Source organism: Hyperolius riggenbachi, chromosome 2 (assembly GCF_040937935.1).
Source record: "Hyperolius riggenbachi isolate aHypRig1 chromosome 2, aHypRig1.pri, whole genome shotgun sequence".
Classification (NCBI taxonomy): domain Eukaryota; kingdom Metazoa; phylum Chordata; class Amphibia; order Anura; family Hyperoliidae; genus Hyperolius; species Hyperolius riggenbachi.
Window position 1 is genome coordinate 323,820,220 of NC_090647.1, and position 19,643 is coordinate 323,839,862.

A 19,643-nucleotide genomic window follows, 5' to 3' on the forward strand; every position below is an offset into this window, starting at 1 on the left:
GTTTTTTTTACAGCAGCTAATGTAATTGATACAGAAAACTGACAAAATGTGCAGAATCATGATGCAGAATGTCAGTTTTTTTTCTGTGCACAAAAAAACACATTAAGCATGAACTAGCCCATTGATTAACATTCAGTTGAGTTCTCAGTTTTTCTGTGCATAAAACCAGTACGAAAACAGTCAAATGTGTTCCCTGCCTTAGCTGTGTTAGAGCAGCAATCTCCTCTGACATGGCAGAGCTGCTAATTTGTAAGCACAGGATGTTAACAATATGTCTGCTTCCATGAAAGCAGGAAGTAGAAACACTGCAGATTTATTACAGGATTTGTATCAGCTGTAACAAAAAAAGGTTTTTCTTTAACCACTTCGCATCCAGACCTTGTTTTCCCCTTTTTGACCAGAGCAGTTTTGACGTTTTAGCTATGTCCCTATTCAATCAGCAATAACTTTATCCCTACACACGACACCTAAATGATCTAGATATCGTTTTTTTCAGGATAAACTAGACTTTCATTGGGGGATATTTTGTCCTGAGAATTTTTTTTTTCTGCACATTTTAGCGGGAAAAAATAGGGAAAACCGTTAAAATTGTATTATTTCTCAGGTTTTCTTCAATTCTAGTAAAAAAATAAAAAGTGCTACAGTAGGTAAAAGACATGCCATCAGTATTAAGTCCCCCAAGGATAGATAGCCAGATGTGCCCCCCAATATCAGCCTCCATTATAGCCAGATATGTCCCCGCATTTGCTACCCCCCACATATACATATACAGCTGCGTACCCCAATAAAGCACCCCTCATTATAGCCAGATGTGTCCCCAGGATCAGTGTACCCCATTATTGCCAGATGTGCCCCCAGGATTAGCGCCCCGCCCCATTATTGCCATATGTGCCCCCAGCATTCAGTTATGTCCCTCAAGACCATCAGATGTGCCCCCCATTATGAAATCCCCCACCCAGTTACCCTGATGGGCCCCAATAATAATTTCAAACCCCCCCCCCCTTCAGATTTAGAACCCCCACCCTCTGTTATGGGCAGACAGATGTGCCCCCCCTTGCCACTATGCCCCCCCCCCCCCCTCCGTGGCCAGATCGTTAAAAAAAATGCCCCTGCAAGATGAACATCTCACCTTACCTGGTTCCTGCGATCATCCTGCAGCTCCAGCCTCCATTCTCCGCGGTGCACTCAGCCCTCTGATGGCGAACATCCGGGTCCCGGCTTGATGACGTCATCAAGCCGGGACCCGGATATTCAGCGTGAAGAGCGGTGAATGGAGGCTGGAGCTGCAGGATGATCGCAGGAACCAAGTAAGGTGAGATATACATTTTGCAGGGGCATTTTTTTTTTACGATCCGACCACGGAGGGGGAGAGATGAATGATCACGCTGTTTGCTACAGCGATAATCGTTCATCCGCGGGGGGTCACTAATTGGCTACAAGGGAACATGTTCCCTTTTGCCAATTAGTAAGGCAGCTGACAGTGCTGGGGGGGGTGCGCTCTGAAGCAGACCTGTTCCTGCACAACAGGGCTGCAAGCAGGTCAGTATATCTACGTGGCTGTGGCTTGGAGGGTGCCACAGCTGACGTAGATATACTGTAGTGGAGGGGAAAGTGGTTAAAGATTATTATGCTGTTGCTTATCTTTTAGTGCAGAGAGAAGTTCTGAGTTCAAGTCCCCTTTAATAGGTCATGACTTAAAATGTACCTGAAATGACGTTTAGCATGATTAGATACTGTAAATGTGTTTGCATAGTACCAATTCTAGAGGGCATTCACACATCCAATGATTAGCCAATTTTACCACCTCCATATAATACGACAGCTTACTTACACAAAGCTAAAGGGAACCTGAAGTGTCAGCAATACAGAGGATGCCATCTACATTACTGAGCTTTTGGCCAATGGACACAGATCAGATTCAGAGCATCTGATCTGTGGGCTTATTCTGAGCTATTGATTTAAAGTACACCTCAAGTAAGAAGGATTTGGAGGCTGCCATATGCATTTCCTTTTAAACAATGCAAATTGCCTGGCTGATCCCCTGATCATCTGCCTCTAATACTTTTAACCATAGACCCTGAACAAGCATGCAGATCAGATGTTTCTGACTGAAGTCTGCCTGGATAAGCTGTATGGTTGTTTCAGGTGTTTGATTCGGACCCTACTGCAGCCAAAGAGATCAGCAAGACTGCCAGGCAACTGGTATTGTTTAACCACTTGAGGGCCGTGGGCTTTACCCCCCTTAAGGACCAGGCACTTTTTTTCCATTCAGACCACTGCAGCTTTCACGGTTTATTGCTCGCTCATACAACCTACCACCTAAATGAATTTTGGCTCCTTTTCTTGTCACTAATAAAGCTTTCTTTTGGTGCTATTTGATTGCTGCTGCGATTTTTACTTTTTATTATATTCATCAAAAAAGACATGAATTTTGGCAAAAAAATGATTTTTTTAACTTTCTGTGCTGACATTTTTCAAATAAAGTAAAATTTCTGTATACATGCAGCGCGAAAAATGTGGACAAACATGTTTTTGATTTAAAAAAAAAACCCATTCAGCCTATATTTATTGGTTTGGGTAAAAGTTATAGCGTTTACAAACTATGGTGCAAAAAGTGAATTTTCCCATTTTAAAGCATCTCTGACTTTTCTGACCTCCTGTCATGTTTCATGAGGGGCTAAAATTCCAGGATAGTATAAATACTCCCCAAATGACTCCATTTTGGAAAGAAGACATCCCAAAGTATTCACTGAGAGGCATAGTGAGTTCATAGAAGATATTATTTTTTGTCACAAGTTAGCGAAAAATGACACTTTGTGACAAAAAAAAAAAAAAGTTTCAATTTCTTTTAACTTGCGACAAAAAAAATTAATTCTGCAACGGATTCACCATGCCCCTCTCTGAATACCTTGAAGTGTCTACTTTCCAAAATGGGGTCATTTGTGGGGTGTTTATTGTCCTGGCATTTTGGGGGGTTCTAAATTGTAAGCACCCCTGTAAAGCCTAAAGGTGCTCATTGGACTTTGGACCCCTTAGCGCAGTTAGGCTGCAAAAAAGTGCCACACATGTGGTATCGCCGTACTCGGGAGTAGTAGTATAATGTGTTTTGGGGTGTATTTTTACACATACCCATGCTGGGTGGGAGAAATATCTCTGTAAAGGACAATTTTTTAATTTTTTTACACACAATTGTCCATTTACAGAGATCTTTCTCCCACTCAGCATGGGTATGTGTAAAAATACACCCCAAAACACATTATACTACTTCTCCTGAGTACGGCGATACCACATGTGTGGCACTTTTTTGCACCCTAAGTGCGCTAAGGGGCCCAAAGTCCAATGAGTACCTTTAGGATTTCACAGGTCATTTTGCGACATTTGGTTTCAAGACTACTCCTCACGGTTTAGGGCCCCTAAAATGCCAGGGCAGTATAGGAACCCCACAAATGACCCCATTTTAGAAAGAAGACACCCCAAGGTATTCCGTTAGGAGTATGGTGAGTTCATAGAAGATTTTATTTTTTGTCACAAGTTAGCGGAAATTGATTTATATTGTTTTTTTTTTTCACAAAGTGTCACTTTCCGCTAACTTTTGTGACAAAAAATAAAATCTTGTTTGAACTCACCATACTCCTAACGGAATACCTTGGGGTGTCATCTTTCTAAAATGGGGTCATTTGCGGGGTTCCTATACTGCCTTGGCATTTTAGGGGCCCTAAACCGTGAGGAGTAGTCTTGAAACCAAATGTCGCAAAATGACCTGTGAAATCCTAAAGGTACTCATTGGACTTTGGGCCCCTTAGCGCACTTAGGGTGCAAAAAAGTGCCACACGTGGTATCGCCGTACTCAGGAGAAGTAGTATAATGTGTTTTAGGGTGTATTTTTACACATACCCATGCTGAGTGGGAGAAATATCTCTGTAAAGGACAATTGTTTGATTTTTTTTTTTTTACACACAATTGTCCATTTACAGAGATATTTCTCCCACTCAGCATGGGTATGTGTAAAAATACACCCCAAAACACATTATACTTCTTCTCCTGAGTACGGCGATACCACATGTGTGACACTTTTTTGCAGCCTAGGTGCGCTAAGGGGCCCAACATCCTATTCACAGGCAGGGCCGGCCTTAGACCTGAGCGACCAGAGCGATCGCTCAGGGCGCCGGCCTCCAGGGGGCGCTCCTGCCGCCTGGCCGCATGCATTATCTGGCTGCTGCGGGCTCCAGATGGGTCCGTCTTGCTGTGCGTCTTGGTCCACCCCCTGGTGCCGCTGGCGGCAAAGAACAGCAAACTGCTGGCGTTTCAGCTGCACCTTTGCCACTGAGCCTCCCCTCCCGTTGCCGCCTCTGCACCCGCCGCCTGTCCCCGACAGACCTCAGATCGCGGCGACAGCAGAGTGGCTGGCTGCGCAGGCTATCCACACTGAAGGTATTCCAAATGCGGAAGTGACGTCATTGACCGCTGACGTCACTTCCACATTTGGAATACATTGAGCGCGGGTAGCGTGCACGGCCAGCCAATCTGCTGTCGCCGCATCTGAGGTCTGGACTGCCAGACAGGTCTGTCGGGGACAGGCTGCGGGGACCGGTCGCCGTGAGATCTGAGGTCTGTGACTTGCCCCAGCCACAACTGCCCACCCAGCCACAACTGCCCACCCAGCCACAACTACCCACCCAAACCAGCCCACCAAGCCACAACTGCCCACCCAGCCACAACTGCCCACCCAAACAGCCCACCAAGCCACAACTGCCCACCCAGCCACAACTACTCACCCAAACTGCCCACCCAGCCACAACTACTCGCCACAACTGCCCACCCAGCCACAACTACCCACCCAAACAGCCCACCAAGCCACAACTGCCCACCCAGCCACAACTACTCACCCAAACTGCCCACCCAGCCACAACTGCCCACCCAGCCACAACTGCCCACCCAAACAGCCCACCAAGCCACAACTACCCACCCAGCCACAACTACTCACCCAAACTGCCCACCCAGCCACAACTACTCACCCAAACTGCCCACCCAGCCACAACAACTGCCCACCCAGCCACAACTACTCACCCAAACTGCCCACCCAGCCACAACTACTCACCCAGCCACAACTGCCCAGCCACAACTACCCACCCAAACTGCCCACCCAGCCACAACTGCCCAAACTGCCTCAGCCACAACTGCCCACCCTGCACCCAGCCACCAGCCTGCACACTGCCCTAACCAGCATCCTGCCCCTGCACCCATCCTGCACACCGCCCTAACCTGCACCCAGCCACCAGCCTGCACACTGCCCTAACCAGCACCCAGCAAATACCCTGCACCCAGCCAGCAATTGGGGGTCCGCTATGGCTACCTAACATCTAGGGGCACATTTTTCTACCTACTGATATGTATGGGCACATAGCTATCTAATGCTTTTATTTTGTGAACATGGCTGTTTAATTTATGTATCCAGGGTGGACTTGGCTACTAAATTGTTTTATCTTGAGGCATCTGTCTATGTAATGTTTTTATTGTGAGGTACCTGGCTACTTACCGTAATTATTTTATCTGGTTGACTGTTGCAACTTTATTTTTATTGGGCAGCATGTGACTACTTGATGAATTATCTGATGGCATGTGATTACTTGATGAATTATCTGATGGCATGTGATTACTTGATGAATTATCTTATGGCATGTGATTACTTGATGAATTATCTGATGGCATGAGACTGCTTGACAAGTTATCTGATAACATGAGACTGCTTGATGAATTTTCTGATGGCATGAGACTGCTTGATGAATTATCTGATGGCATAGGATTACCAGATGAATTATCTGATGGCATGTGACTGTGATGTGTTGGGGGGGGCGGAGAAATTTCAGTGTTTGCCATAGGCGCCGTATTACCCAGATACGCCTCTGGCTGCCTCTTGGAGTGCGAGACTCTGCCAGGCCCCGCGATATGTCAGGAATCAGCATGGGCGGAGGCGCCCTGAGGCTCAGGCTGCTGCAGGGAAGCACGCAGTACATGTGCCACCAGCTCTGTGACAGTGTCCTGAGTGACGACAAGTCCTTCTCTCCTGCTCCCAGAATTCCAGCAGCTACACTGGCACTGCTCTGCAGACAGTAAGAATAGAAGACCAGCAAAAAAGTAAGGTTCCCCATCCCCAACCTTCCTACGCGAAAGGGAGAATATGCCTATGCTAGATACACTAAGAGGGGAGGGGGGGGGGGGGGATTGGCTGCCTAAATACACTAAAAGGGGATCTGCAACTGCAAGACTAGTAGCCTAAGCCTATATACACTAAGGGGGGGATCTGCCTATTTATACATTAAAGGGGATCTGCCTACATATGCAAGACAAGTAGCCTATATACACTAAGGGGGGGATCTGCCTATTATATGCACGTGAAGAGGATGAATGGGGAGGGAGGGGGCGCCAATATCTGATTACGCTCAGGGCGCTGTGAAACCTAAGGCCGGCCCTGTTCACAGGTCATTTTGAGGCATTTGTTTTCTAGACTACTCCTCACGGTTTAGGGCCCCTAAAATGCCAGGGCAGTATAGGAACCCCACAAGTGAACCCATTTTAGAAAGAAGACACCCCAAGGTATTCCGTTAGGTGTATGGCGAGTTCATAGAAGATTTTATTTTTTTGTCACAAGCTAGTGAAAAATGACACTGTGAAAAAAAAACAATAAAAATCAATTTCTGCTAACTTTTGACAAAAAATAAAATCTTCTATGAACTCGTCATACACCTAACAGAATACATTGGGGTGTCTTTTTTCTAAAATGGGGTCACTTGTGGGGTTCCTATCCCGCCCTGGCATTTTATTGGCTCAAAACCGTGAGTAGTCTGGAAACCAAATGTCTCAAAATGACTGTTCAGGGGTATAAGCATCTGAAAATTTTGATGACAGGTGGTGTATGAGGGGGCGAATTTTGTAGAACCGGTCATAAGCAGGGTGGCCTTTTAGATGACAGGTTGTATTGGCCCTGAGAAAATAGATGCAATCAATGCACTGGGGAGGTGATCGGAAGGGGGTGCGAGGGGGATCTGAGGGTTTGGCCGAGTGATCAGGAGCCCACACTGGGCAAATTAGGGCCTGATCTGATGGGTAGGTGTGCTAGGGGGTGACAGGAGGTGATTGATGGGTGTCTCAAGGTGTGATTAGAGGTGGGAATAGATGCAAGCAATGCACTGGCGAGGTGATCAGGGCTGGGGTCTAAGGGCGTTCTGAGGGTGTGGGCGGGTGATTGAGTGCCCTAGGGGCAGATAGGGGTCTAATCTGATGGATAGCAGTGACAGGGGGTGATTGATGGGTAATTAGTGGGTGTTTGGAGGAGAGAACAGATGTAAACACTGCACTTGGGAGGTGATCTGACGTCGGATCTGCGGGCGATCTATTGGTGTGGGTGGGTGATCAGATTGCCCGCAAGGGCCAGGTAAAGGGGCTAATTGATGGGTGGCAGTGCCAGGGGGTGATTGACGGGTGATTGACAGGTGATCAGTGGGTTATTACAGGGAAGAACAGATGTAAATATTGCACTGTTGAATTGATAAGGGGGGGTCTGAGGGCAATCTGAGCATGTAGGCAGGTGATTGGGTGCCCGCAAGGGGCAGATTAGGGTCTAATCTGATGGGTAACAGTGACAGGTGGTGATAGGGGGTGATTGATGGGTAATTAGTGGGTGTTTAGGGTAGAGAACAGATGTAAACACTGCACTTGGGAGGTGATCTGATGTCGGATCTGCAGGCGATCTATTGGTGTGGGTGGGTAATAAGATTGCCCGCAAGGGGCAGGTTAGGGGCTGATTGATGGGTGGCAGTGCCAGGGGGCGATTGATGGGTGATTGACAGGTGATCAGGGGGATAGAGGTATACAGTACACAGTGGGGGGGGGGGGGTCTGGGGAGAATCTGAGGGGGGGGGGGGTGATCAGGAGTCCCCAGGGGGTAGTTAGGACCTAAACAAAAAAAATAGCGTTGACAGATAGTGACAGGGAGTGATTGATGGGTGATTAGGGGGGTAACTGGGTGCAAACAGGGGTCTGGGGAGTGGGCAGGGGGGGGTTTGAGCGGTGCTGTGGGCGATCAGGGGGCGAGGGGGGGGGGGGAAATCAGTGTGCTTGGGTGCAGACTAGGGTGGCTGCAGCCTGCCCTCGTGGTCCCTCGGACACTGGGATCACCAGGGCAGGAGGCAGCCTGTATAATACACTTTGTAAACATTACAAAGTGTATTATACACTTTGTATGCGGCGATCCGGGTGCTAGTAACCCGCCGGCGCTTCCAAACGGCCGGCGGGTTACAGCGCAAGGGGGGCGGAGCCAGGCGCCGGCGGCTGACGCCACCCATGCCCCTACAAGGACCGCCGCCTTTGGGCATGAGCTGGTCCTTGCGGGGTCCACTTTCCGGCCGCCTCTGTGCGTTAGGCGGTCGGGAAGTGGTTAAAGTAAAATAAATATGGCAGCTTCCATACCCCTCTCAGCTCAGGGCTAACCTAGGGCTGGTTTACATTACAAAATAAAAATGTTAAACATAGGATCTGCTCAGACATGTTCCTTTCATCCGCAGAAGCGACAGAACACAAAATTGCTGCATGTAGGATTATGTACACCGGACAGAAGTTGGCCATGTCATAATAGCAATGCTATTATGACGAGTACGATGCAACAGACAATCCTGAACTGGTGTTGCATTCAGTGCTCTGTTCCAGGGATGGTGACAGAGTATGCACAGTCCCTGTCCATGGTACGGAGCACTGTAGTGTGAACACCACCTTAGCCACCATGCTTCCCAAATGATTTAAAAACAGCCACAGTAATACTGACAGTCAGAAACAAAGGAGACAGTACATTCTGTTAAAAATAAGAAGGTTAGTTACCTCCCCATAAAGCTGGCTTCCTTTATATCTGTAGTAGTGTTACAGTGGCCACAGTATCTGTGTTTGTAATCCATACTTCGTTCTCTAAGCAACAGCTCATCCTCAGAGAGGGAATCCTTCCTGCCACCAGAGCGAAGACGGACAGAGCCTCCTTTTTTATCATCCTCTGTGGGACAGACAAAATGGGAAATGACTGCAAGGTAGAGAGAACAGTGTTGAGCTAAACCATGTAACAGAACATGCTTTATCTTCTGTTGTACGTTCCGAACGGACATCAGCGGACTCGCAGCCCCAGGGGCGATTTACAAACAGAAGACACGGCAAGTGATTAAAACTGTATGGAAGAAACACAGTGAATATGTTATATTCACTGGAGGTCCACGTTAACCATTTGAGGACTCTGGGCTTAAACCCCCTAGTGACCAGGCCATGATTTACAAAATAGGCCACTGCAGCTTTAAGGTCTCGCTACAGAGCCGTACAACTCCACCTCCCCTTTCTGCCCACAAACAGAGCTCTTTGTTGGTGGGCTCTGATCACTCCCAGGATTATTACAAATATGTATTGTTTTTTTTTTTTTTTTTAAATAAACTTTTTTAATTATTTCCCTATCCCTCCCTCCCCCTGCCAGCCTATGACAGCGATCGGCTGTCATAGGCTTCAGCCAATGAGAGCTGAATGCTCTCCTGCGTCCCAGGGAGACAGCCGTGTCACACGGCTGTCCCCAGTACATCGCAGCACTGTACAGACTAAATAGACGTCAATCGCCGCTGGGAGATTGATGACGGTTCTGCAAATCCCCACCCCCAGAACTTTACGCCGATCGCCGTTAGGTGGTCCTGGGGCTGCCACCGCGATCACGCCCATCGGTGTGATGCGGTCGGATAGTAAAGAGTTGATTTTTTGCTCACTTTAATGATAAAAGTTATGTCCAATGCGATCTGTATTCTTGTTAGAGAGGCCTGAAAAGAAAAATATTTAAAAGCATGCATTGATTTTTTATCAATAAGAAGTGTTAAAGGACACTAGTGAGAAGAATATGGAGCCTGTTATATTTAGCTCCTTTTAAACAATGAAAATTGTCTGACTGTCACGTTGATCCTCTGTCTCGAATACTGTTAGCCATGGACCTTGAACAAGCATGCAGATCAGTTGGCTCTGACTGAAGTCTTACTGGATTAGCTGTATGCTTGCTTCAGTTGTGTGATTCAGACTCCACTGCAGCCAAAGAGATCAGCAAGACTGTCAGGCACTTGGTATTGCTTAAAAGAAAATAAATATGGCAGTCTTCCTACCCCTCTCAGTTCAGGTGACCTTTAATTACAATTGCCACTTACCTTCCCCTGACAGACAAACTGCTCTTTGCTAATGAAAACGCCCTTCAAAGTGAACCAGAGATGAAAATAAACCAACGTGATAAAAAATTGGATCTGTCCTTCTACTCCTAAAAATTACTTTTTTTTTTTTTTTTTTTTTTAAGATATGTCAAGGTTTTATTTTATGTATACACATTTACAAAGCAGATTTAATGTTTCATAGTCTCTGCTCAATTGCAGTGTATCAAGAGTCCCAGAGTGAAAATACATGAACTATTTACCTATTTACCAGGTATCTGCTTAGGAAAGTGATTTATAGCTGTAATCTGTTATCAGTGAGCCGACTGAGTCCTGACTGGAGAAAAACGGTCAGTTCCATAGCTAATTATAAACTCTTTCAGGCAGGGAAAAAGAAAAGGACCAAAGCATAAGTGTCTGTATGCTTGCCACTATATATGCACATGTCTATCTCACCATGTCACGTCATCTCAGCGCTGCGTAATATGTTGGCGCTTTATAAATACAATAAATAAACAAATAAATCTCTGGTCCACTTTAAGAAAGACTTCTGATATCACCCACCATTCTACTTTTAAATTAAAATGTACAAGTATATTTTAGAAAATATTATGCAAAGTGCATACAAAATTGATATACCATGTTCACCTCCTTTGCTGGCTATGTTTCAAACATATGCTGTAAACCTCTCAGTGGTAAAACATTGATGGAAAGAACAGTGAATACTGGTAAGAGAGGCGCTTGGTTTTCTCAGCTGCACATTTAGCCCAAATATACAGTAATTGCTTTGGAAGGGCTCTCCTCAGCTTTTAGCCAGGGAAAAAAAAAACCCTTTCTACAGAATCTCCATGTGAATCACCTGTACAGGTGCTTGCTTTATTGGCTTTAGAGAATCTGTGGCATAGGTTTCTTTGTAGAGTAATAAAATACTACAAATAAAGAAAACTAAGCAGATTTGCTAAGTGCAATATTACTAAGAAGATTAAAAACGTAATAAATAATGAATACACATTAAGTTATTACTTACGGCTGTCATTTTTGGAGAATAAGGCAACCCTGATATCTCTGTCTAGGGCGTCACATGCACTGCTCTGGGCCTGCTCTGGGAACTTTGTCTTGAACTCTTCCAAACAATCCATTGCTTCAGAGACATAGCGGAGCTCAAACAGGCATCGGGCTAGTCGAAAGTGAGCCTTAAGATGGGCAGGGTTCAGTGCCAGTGCTTGCAAGCAGTCTCTCAGAGCGTCATAGTGATCTCCATCCCTAGCAGCAGAGTAGAAGTTATAAGAACAGTGCTTTGGCTAAGTAATTACTCACAGAGCACTGAAGTCTGTCATCCTTACCACTTGCGCTTCATATATGCTGCTGCACGATTTCCAAATAACATAGCACTTCGAGGAGCTCCCAGCATGGCTTGGCTATATAACTCAATTGCTTGGCTCCACTGCTGTCGAGCAAATGCATCATTGGCCTTCTGCTTCACTTTCTCTAGGTGTGGTGGAAGCTCATTTGTTGCCCTAAGTTAGATGAGAAGGTGGGAAGATTATTAGATGCTACAGCAAATTATACATGGGAGTGTACACGTGAGCAAGCACATGAAAAAGCAATACATGGAAGTTTCCCATCTATGCGGGTTTCATTTATACATGGTGTAAAAACTAATGCAGAATTTAGCAGGCAGTCTGTCCAATCTAATAGCCAATAGAACATTTGCTGCAATTTGCTGCAAAGAAGCTACATTTTGGGACACGGAGGCGCCCGATAGCAGCCGCTGCTATGCGCCCAAATTCACCTTTCTTGCTACAAAACACGGCTGTTATCGCCGCCACCATTTTTCCGAAAGGGCTCCTGCACCCTTGTTTTCTGCTTTGGGATCCTGTAGTTGCTGGCACCTGTGCTCCTCAATGTGTCTGTGTCCCCGCGAATATGTTTAGCACGCAGTGCGCAGTACAAGACTTTCTGTGACCCTTGGCTTGAGGAGCACTCTGTGAGGCAGTGTGTCTGTGGCGGTGTTGATTGGAGATTCCCTCTTGCCATTTTGTAGCACATGCTGTGTATCTACAGCACCATCCAGTGGCATCTCAAAACACAGCAAATGTGACAGAGTGGCAAAAGGGAATCCCTGATCAACATCAGCACCAACACACTGCCTCCCAGAGCGCTCCTGGCACAGGTAGTCTTGTACCGCGCACTGCAGCACTAAAAATGTTGTGGGGATACAGACACATCGGGGTGCACAGGTGATGGCAGATGCTGGATACTGCTGTACATTCTGTCACACTCCACTGCCGGGAACACTCTGAATAGTCATTCTGCTTCCCATGTGGAGGGAGGCTGCCTACTGGGGCACATTTGACTATGAGGAGGAGAAGGGCTGCCTACTGGAGACATATATGGTTATGGGGAGGGGGGCTGCCTAACACCTTTGGACACATCTGGCTACAGAGAGGGAACTGCCTCATACTGGAGGGGGGGGGGGGGGGCATACAGTATCTGGCTATTTATACCAGGTATGGGGGTGCCTCATACTGGGCGTACATTTGGCTATTTCTACTGTGGAGGGGGCAATACTGGGGAGGGAGCTTATAGCGAGTCACATCTGGCTACAGAGAGGGAACTGCCTCATACTGGGGGCATACAGTGTCTGGCTATTTATACCAGGTATGAGGGTGCCTCATAGTGGGGGCACATTTGGCTAGGGCAATACTGGGGAGGGAGCTTATAGCGAGTCACATCTGGCTACAGAGAGGGAACTGCCTCATACTGGGGGCATACAGTGTCTGGCTATTTATACCAGGTATGAGGGTGCCTCATAGTGGGGGCACATTTGGCTAGGGCAATACTGGGGAGGGAGCTTATAGCGAGTCACATCTGGCTACAGAGAGGGAACTGCCTCATACTGGGGGCATACAGTGTCTGGCTATTTATACCAGGTATGGGGGTGCCTCATAGTGGGGGCACATTTGGCTAGGGCAATACTGGGGAGGGAGCTTATAGCGAATTAATCACTTTTTCCAGGTTTCTGAGAGAAAGGTGGGTACTTCAGTTTATAAATGGGCCGCTTATATGTGAGTATATACGGTAATCTGCTTCTCTTTTTATCACAAAACACATTGAAACAGGAAAGTTGACCAGCTGGCTGGGGAGACTTTCAAACTTTTGCAGATGATAATTTTGAAGGCTAAAAAACCAATGTTCAAAATATCCAAATGACAGATTGTTATTCCTATTCTATGCTCAATCCAATGACATTTCATGGAGCTCTTCTTTACAGAGAGGGAGTAAGATAAAGAATCACATACACTGTGCACAAGAAGAGAGAAAGTTGAAAAGAAATCCAATGTGAACTGTTCATACCCAACCAAGTTTTTGGCATCACTGACACGCACGCCATTACTGTAGAGACTAAGCCCATTGCTCGTGGTTTTTCCATTTTGAACTTCTGAAAGGATAAAATACAGTTACAATACAAAATGAAATGACCAACATATCACATTACATCATCTAGTATGGCAACAAATTGTATTTAGTGCAGTATGGAGAGAGGCAGATCTCACCCATATATATAACTGTCTAGCTGTAATACCCCAGTCTAAAATGTCTTCATAGAATCTTACAGAGATCCCACTATAGGGCGGTGAGGCTAAGGAAATGTTTTCAGCAGAGGAGTTTGAAAGGTAGTAGGGAGGTGTACGTGCTGTGATAACAGAGTGCCAATCTTTGCATCACTCCTACACCAAAGTGCAAAAAAACACCCAAAAGTCTTTAAGCACCTAAACCAATGCTTACCTCCTGAATTATGGTGGGATTTAGGCAGTAAAAATGTACAAGGTCTTTGCTTGAATGTTAGATCAAAAAGATAGACCTAGAAGACAGTGACATATAGCATCTACTTCAGACAGCAAGGAAATCTTCACCAAAATACACAGATACTAACAATGTTATACATAAAGGAATACTAAAATAAAACACTGAAATAAAAAAACAACTAAAATACCCTTGCACAACATAGAGCTCACCTGTTCACCTCCCATGTTGACAAGCAGCTCAGTCCCATCAGGACTGAAAGTTACATACGTAGCCACTAAGACTCGTAATCGGTTGTTGTAATCTGGCAGCTTGACTGGAAGATGGCCTAAAGAGCAGTTTGGAATATGCAGGGCAAGTCAATAAACAGCAGGAGAGAGAAGAAAGGTAGAAAGTTAAAAATCAATCCGAATCAGGTGCCTGTGAATATTGGACAGATTATATAAAGTCTGTTAAACAACAAGATAAGATTCATATTCTGTGTCTATGGTAAGAATTCTCGGCGAGTCAAGCTAGAAAAAAAAAAAAAAAAAAAAAAAAAAAAAAAAAAAAAAAAAACACAGGGGTTTCAAACTCAAATACAAAGTGGGCCAAAATTGAACATTGGGAACAAGTTGCAGGCCAACTTCAATGTTTAGTGATCACCTCCCTCCTTTATAAAGTTCCTTTGGTGTCTAGTGGCCCATCTCTCCTCTATACAGTTCTCTGGTGTCTATTTGTCCTCCTCCCTCCCCTATACAGTACCCTGGTGTCTAGTGGCCCTCTTCTCGCGCTTTGAGTCCTATGGGAGAAAAGCGCTTTACAAATGTTATTGTATTGTATTATTATTATTCTCTCCCCTATACTGTTCCCTGGTGTCTAATACCTGCTCCCCATCCTAGACTGTTCCCTTGTGTCTAATGGTCCATCTCCCCTCTACAGTTCCCTGGTGTTTAGTGGTCCCTCCAGCCTCGAACCCCTAAACAGCTCCCTGCGGATAGTGCCCCCTCCCTTCCCCCACCCCCTTATGGCTTCCCTAGTGAGCTAGGGCTTCAGCCGCAATATAGCTTCCCTGGTGGTCTAGAGTGGGCCAAACTTAATGCAAGGTAGGGAAACCACTTGCGGGCCAAATTTGATGGCCAGAGTTTGACATGCATGCTCTAAACAGAACTGGCCTCTTCCCTATATGTGAATAAAGAGAAAACTTGAAAGAGGCAGATGTTCATGGCCCACTAAAATCCAAGGACAATAACCACACCTATAAAATGGCCTGCAATTTAAACAAAATGCAATGCTACAAAAATGGGACCTGAATAAGGCCATAATACACCTTTCTACTGTGGTGACTTTTTTATTTATTGAGGCCATGTGCCATTATTGAGGAAATTTTGGATTGTACATTGTACTCAGACATTAATAAGAATGCCCATAATCAGTCCACAAGCTTAAAGGACGCCTGAAGTGAGAGAGATACGTAGGCTGCCGTATTTATTTCCTTTTAAACAATACCAGTTACCTAGAAGTCCTGCTGATCTTTCATGCGTCAGAGTCCAAATCACCCACCTAAAACAAGCACGCGGAAAATACTGTCAAACATCTGATCTGTAGACTTGTTCATGGTCTATGGCTTAACGTATTAGAGGCAGAGGATCAGCCAGACAATATGCATTATTTAAAAGGAAATAAATATGGCATCCTCCATACCCTTTCACTTCAAGTGACATAATGTAATGTTCCATAGACCAAGGAAACTGTCAACGCACTCATGTCGACCTTTCCTCAAATGCTATACATTAAACCAATTTCTGCTTGTGGTTGTAAGAATTGTCAAAAGGGAAATTAGATAAAGACTGTTACAGCCAGACATGCCTACTGCATGATGTCAATGTACAACATCAAGGTCAAACCAGTAAACGATTGGGTAACGCAATATTCTTAGCTTCGTCCTGTTAAAACACCTTGCCACACAGAGGCCAATTTATACAGCGCTAGAAATGGTTACTAACAAAATGGCCGTAAGTGCCATTTATAAAATGGAGATGACAAAACGCACGTACTTTTTCATATACAGCAAAGTATTTTTCACGTCACAAGCGCAACTAGAGAAGGTAAGACACTTGATCACTGTTACACTACGACTAAGGACTCATATCACTCTGTCAGCAGGGCAGCTTTGGGGAACTCAGATCATGCTGTTGTACAGCTTATCCCAACATACATACAAAGACTAAAAACTGCCAAACCTGTAGTGACCACAGTTAAGAAATGGACGAGTGAAGCTGTAGAAAAACTACAGAGCTGCTTTGATTTAACTGACTGGAATATATTTAAAGAATCCACCAGTGACCTAAATGAATACACTGACGCTGTGACATCATATATTACCTTTTGTGAAGAGTCCTGCATCCCCACAAAAAAGTGCATCAGGTACAACAATGATAAACCCTGGTTTACATCACATCTCAGGAAGCTGCGCCTCGATAAAGAAAGGGCATATCAGCGCTGCGTAATATGTTGGCGCTTTATAAATACAATAAATAAATAAATATCGTACAGGCGATAAAGTCCTCTACAAAGCTGTGAAATACAAGCTGCAGAGAGCCATTACTAACGCAAAAAAAAGATTATTCTAAAAAAACTTGAGGAAAAATGTTCCACGGCCGATTCGTTCACAATATGAAAATCTCTACATGAAATTACGAACTACAGAAAGAAATCTCCACAATCACTACACAACCTGCAGCTTGCAAATGAACTGAATACATTTTATTGCAAGTTTGACACTACCAACATAAGCCAAACACACCAAGTCAATTTGCATAATTTGCATCTCTGCAACAGGCAAACTGAGCATTCCTCCAGCCAGTCAACGTCTCCACCCCCTGCGGTGCCTCAGCATCTACACAACACAGGAGGCCAGACACAATCTGCTAACCTGTCCCCAGATGTACATGCTCTACCAATATGCAAATCAGATGTAAATAAACTCTTCAAAAGACAAAACACTAGGAAAGCAATGGGGCCAGACACTGTCTCTGCGAACTGCTTGAAACTCTGTGCCGATCAATTAGCACCTGTATTCACAGACACATTCAAAGCATCTCTGGAACTCTCAATTGTCCCTGCCTGTTTTAAAAGCTCAACCATTGTACCAATTCCAAAGAAATCAAAACCGACATGTTTAAATTATTACAGGCCTGTTGCCCTGACATCATTGGTCATGAAAGCATTCAAAAACTGATAATGGCTTATCTGAAATCCATCACAGATCCCCCTGCTGGACTCTCTGCAATTTGCCTACAGGCCTAATAGATCCGCAGACGATGCCGTGAACATGTGTATGCATTATGTACTACAGCATCTAGACAGCCCAGGAACCTACACCAGGATTTTATTTATAGATTTCAGCTCTGCATTTAATACCATAATTCCATCACTGCTACACAGCAAACTCTCCCAGCTACACATACCTGAATCCACCTGCAAATGGCTAACCAATTTCTTAACCGACAGGAGACAGCATGTTAGACTTGGGAAACACACATCAAGCTCTCTGACAGTCAGTACTGGTGCTCCCCAGGGCTGTGTGCTTTCCCCACTGCTCTACTCACTTTACACCAATGACTGCATCTCCACAGAACCATCTGTTAAGGTTCTGACGTTTGCAGATGACACAACAGTAGTTGGTGTCATATGAAACGGGGACGAGTCTGCATACAGGCATGTGGTGAGACAGCTTTCCTCCTGGTGCAGCAGCAACAACAACTTGGAACTAAATGCTCTCAAAACCATGGAGATGATAATAGACTTTAGGAGATCTCCCCCCCCCCCAGCACCTCCCCTTAACCATAAATGGATCCACAATAACCCAGGTAGAGTAATTCAAGTTTCTTGGGTCCACAATCTCAAACAACCTAAAACACTGCCACTATTGTCAAGAAAGAGCAAAGAGGATGTACCATCTACGGCAGCTAAAAAAAGTTTGGCCTACCTCAAAATCTAATGGTGCAGTTCTACACTGCAATCATCAAATCCACCATAACATCATCTATGACTGTATGGTTCGGCTCCTGCTCAGCATTAGAAAAAGGTAAGGCTGCAGAGCATCATCCGAACAGCGGAAAGGATAATTAGCTGTAGCTTATCTTCCCTGCAGGATCTTTACGCTAGCAGGTGCAGAAAGAGAGCAACCAAAATTGCCTCTGACGCCTCTCACCCAGCTCACTCCATCTTCCAGCTCTGGCCTTAGGAGTAAGATTCCGGTCAATCGCTACCAAAACCTCTAGACAGAGGAACAACTTTTTCCCTCAAGCGGTAGCCATACTAAATGCAGAACCCCGCTGGAGCTGCTAGGACTTGAAAGTAATCAGCACAGAACTGAAAATGTACAATTCTCACATTGCTTACTGCCACTATACTTGCATAATGTCCTTGACTTGTAATATACACACTGTCTGTCCTTGTATTGTTTTTGTTTGTGTTTGTGTGCAACTGCCAAGACAAATTCCTTGTAGGTGCAAACTTACTTGGCGAAATAAAATTGAATCTAATTCTGAAATTGATTCTGATGAATCCAGGAGCCTCAGTGCTTCGGGGTCGACCCTGAAGCACTGAGCCTCCTGGATTCATACTTTCTCTGACCAGTCTAACAGTGGTCAAAGACGTCTGGTGAGTGTGTCTTTTGTAGGGGTGTGTCTGGTGGTGGACCTGAAAAGATTACCGATGATAGCAAGATACAGAAGGCTGAATATTTTAATGCATTTCATGGACTGATGTGTTGAAGGACTTATAACAACGGATGTGCGCTGAAATATTGTTTTTTGATATGGATAACCAGAACCTACATCACTACATGTACTGAAAGTCTGAAATGATCTGCTGTAGACAATGTGCTGTCAGAACATAGCCAGATTGTCCACAATATATGGGGTCTGAAGATGAGAGAACAGGGTGACTACATACAAGTTTACATGTTTTTTTGCCCAGTATGCCTACCGCATACTATCAAATTCTTATAAAGTAAAATCTAAAAAAAATTTAGCAGTGGGAGATGTTTTGTTCAATGACAAAATACGCACGCTTGAAGAAAGAAGGCATTCCGATCAGGTTTTACAGTCCATGATACTTTGACCCAAAAGTTATTGCTGATCTGTTATAGTTCCCACATCTGTCTCCTTCTCCTCCCTCCCCTCTCTATACAGCAGAACAGGTGGCAGGTAATAATTGATCCCTGGCTGCACAGGGATCATTCTGAAATTGTCATCAGAGACAATTACGTTTGACAATTTTTGACAAAATAAATCTACCATCTGTATGTAGCTTAATTTGTGACACCCATCCTGCACCACTGCATTGATAGTCTTCTTCAGCTGGAGTAAAGGAGCTTTCTCTTCTGTAGTTTTCGTGGCAAAATATATGGCTTAAAGGGACACTTAAACAGAAAAAAAAAAAAAAAAAAAAGTGTTTTACTCACTTGGGGCTTCTACCAGCCCCCTGCAGCCGTTCTGTGCCCTCGCAGTCACTCACTAATTTTCTGGTCCCCCGCTGCCAGCTAGTTTTGTTTTCGCCGACAGGACTGGCCACGCGTAGCTTTCTCTGCATTCCCGACTGCTATTAGCGCCATTGCGGGCAACAACGCGTACAAAAATATGC

The 19,643-nt window shown here is 45.1% G+C and overlaps 1 protein-coding gene across 1 annotated transcript in view; it reads right to left on the reverse strand.

The window, feature by feature from the left end:
- WDTC1 (WD and tetratricopeptide repeats 1) overlaps positions 1-19,643 on the reverse strand; it is a 70,085-nt gene that overhangs the window by 8,181 nt on the left and 42,261 nt on the right. Inside the window, exons 9-14 of the mRNA XM_068269251.1 lie at positions 14,225-14,340; positions 13,995-14,070; positions 13,563-13,647; positions 11,549-11,722; positions 11,233-11,468; positions 8,872-9,037 (exon numbers count right to left, since the gene is read on the reverse strand). Of these exons, the coding sequence (XP_068125352.1) occupies positions 8,872-9,037; positions 11,233-11,468; positions 11,549-11,722; positions 13,563-13,647; positions 13,995-14,070; positions 14,225-14,340 (853 nt within the window). The remainder of the gene's footprint in view (positions 1-8,871; positions 9,038-11,232; positions 11,469-11,548; positions 11,723-13,562; positions 13,648-13,994; positions 14,071-14,224; positions 14,341-19,643) is intronic.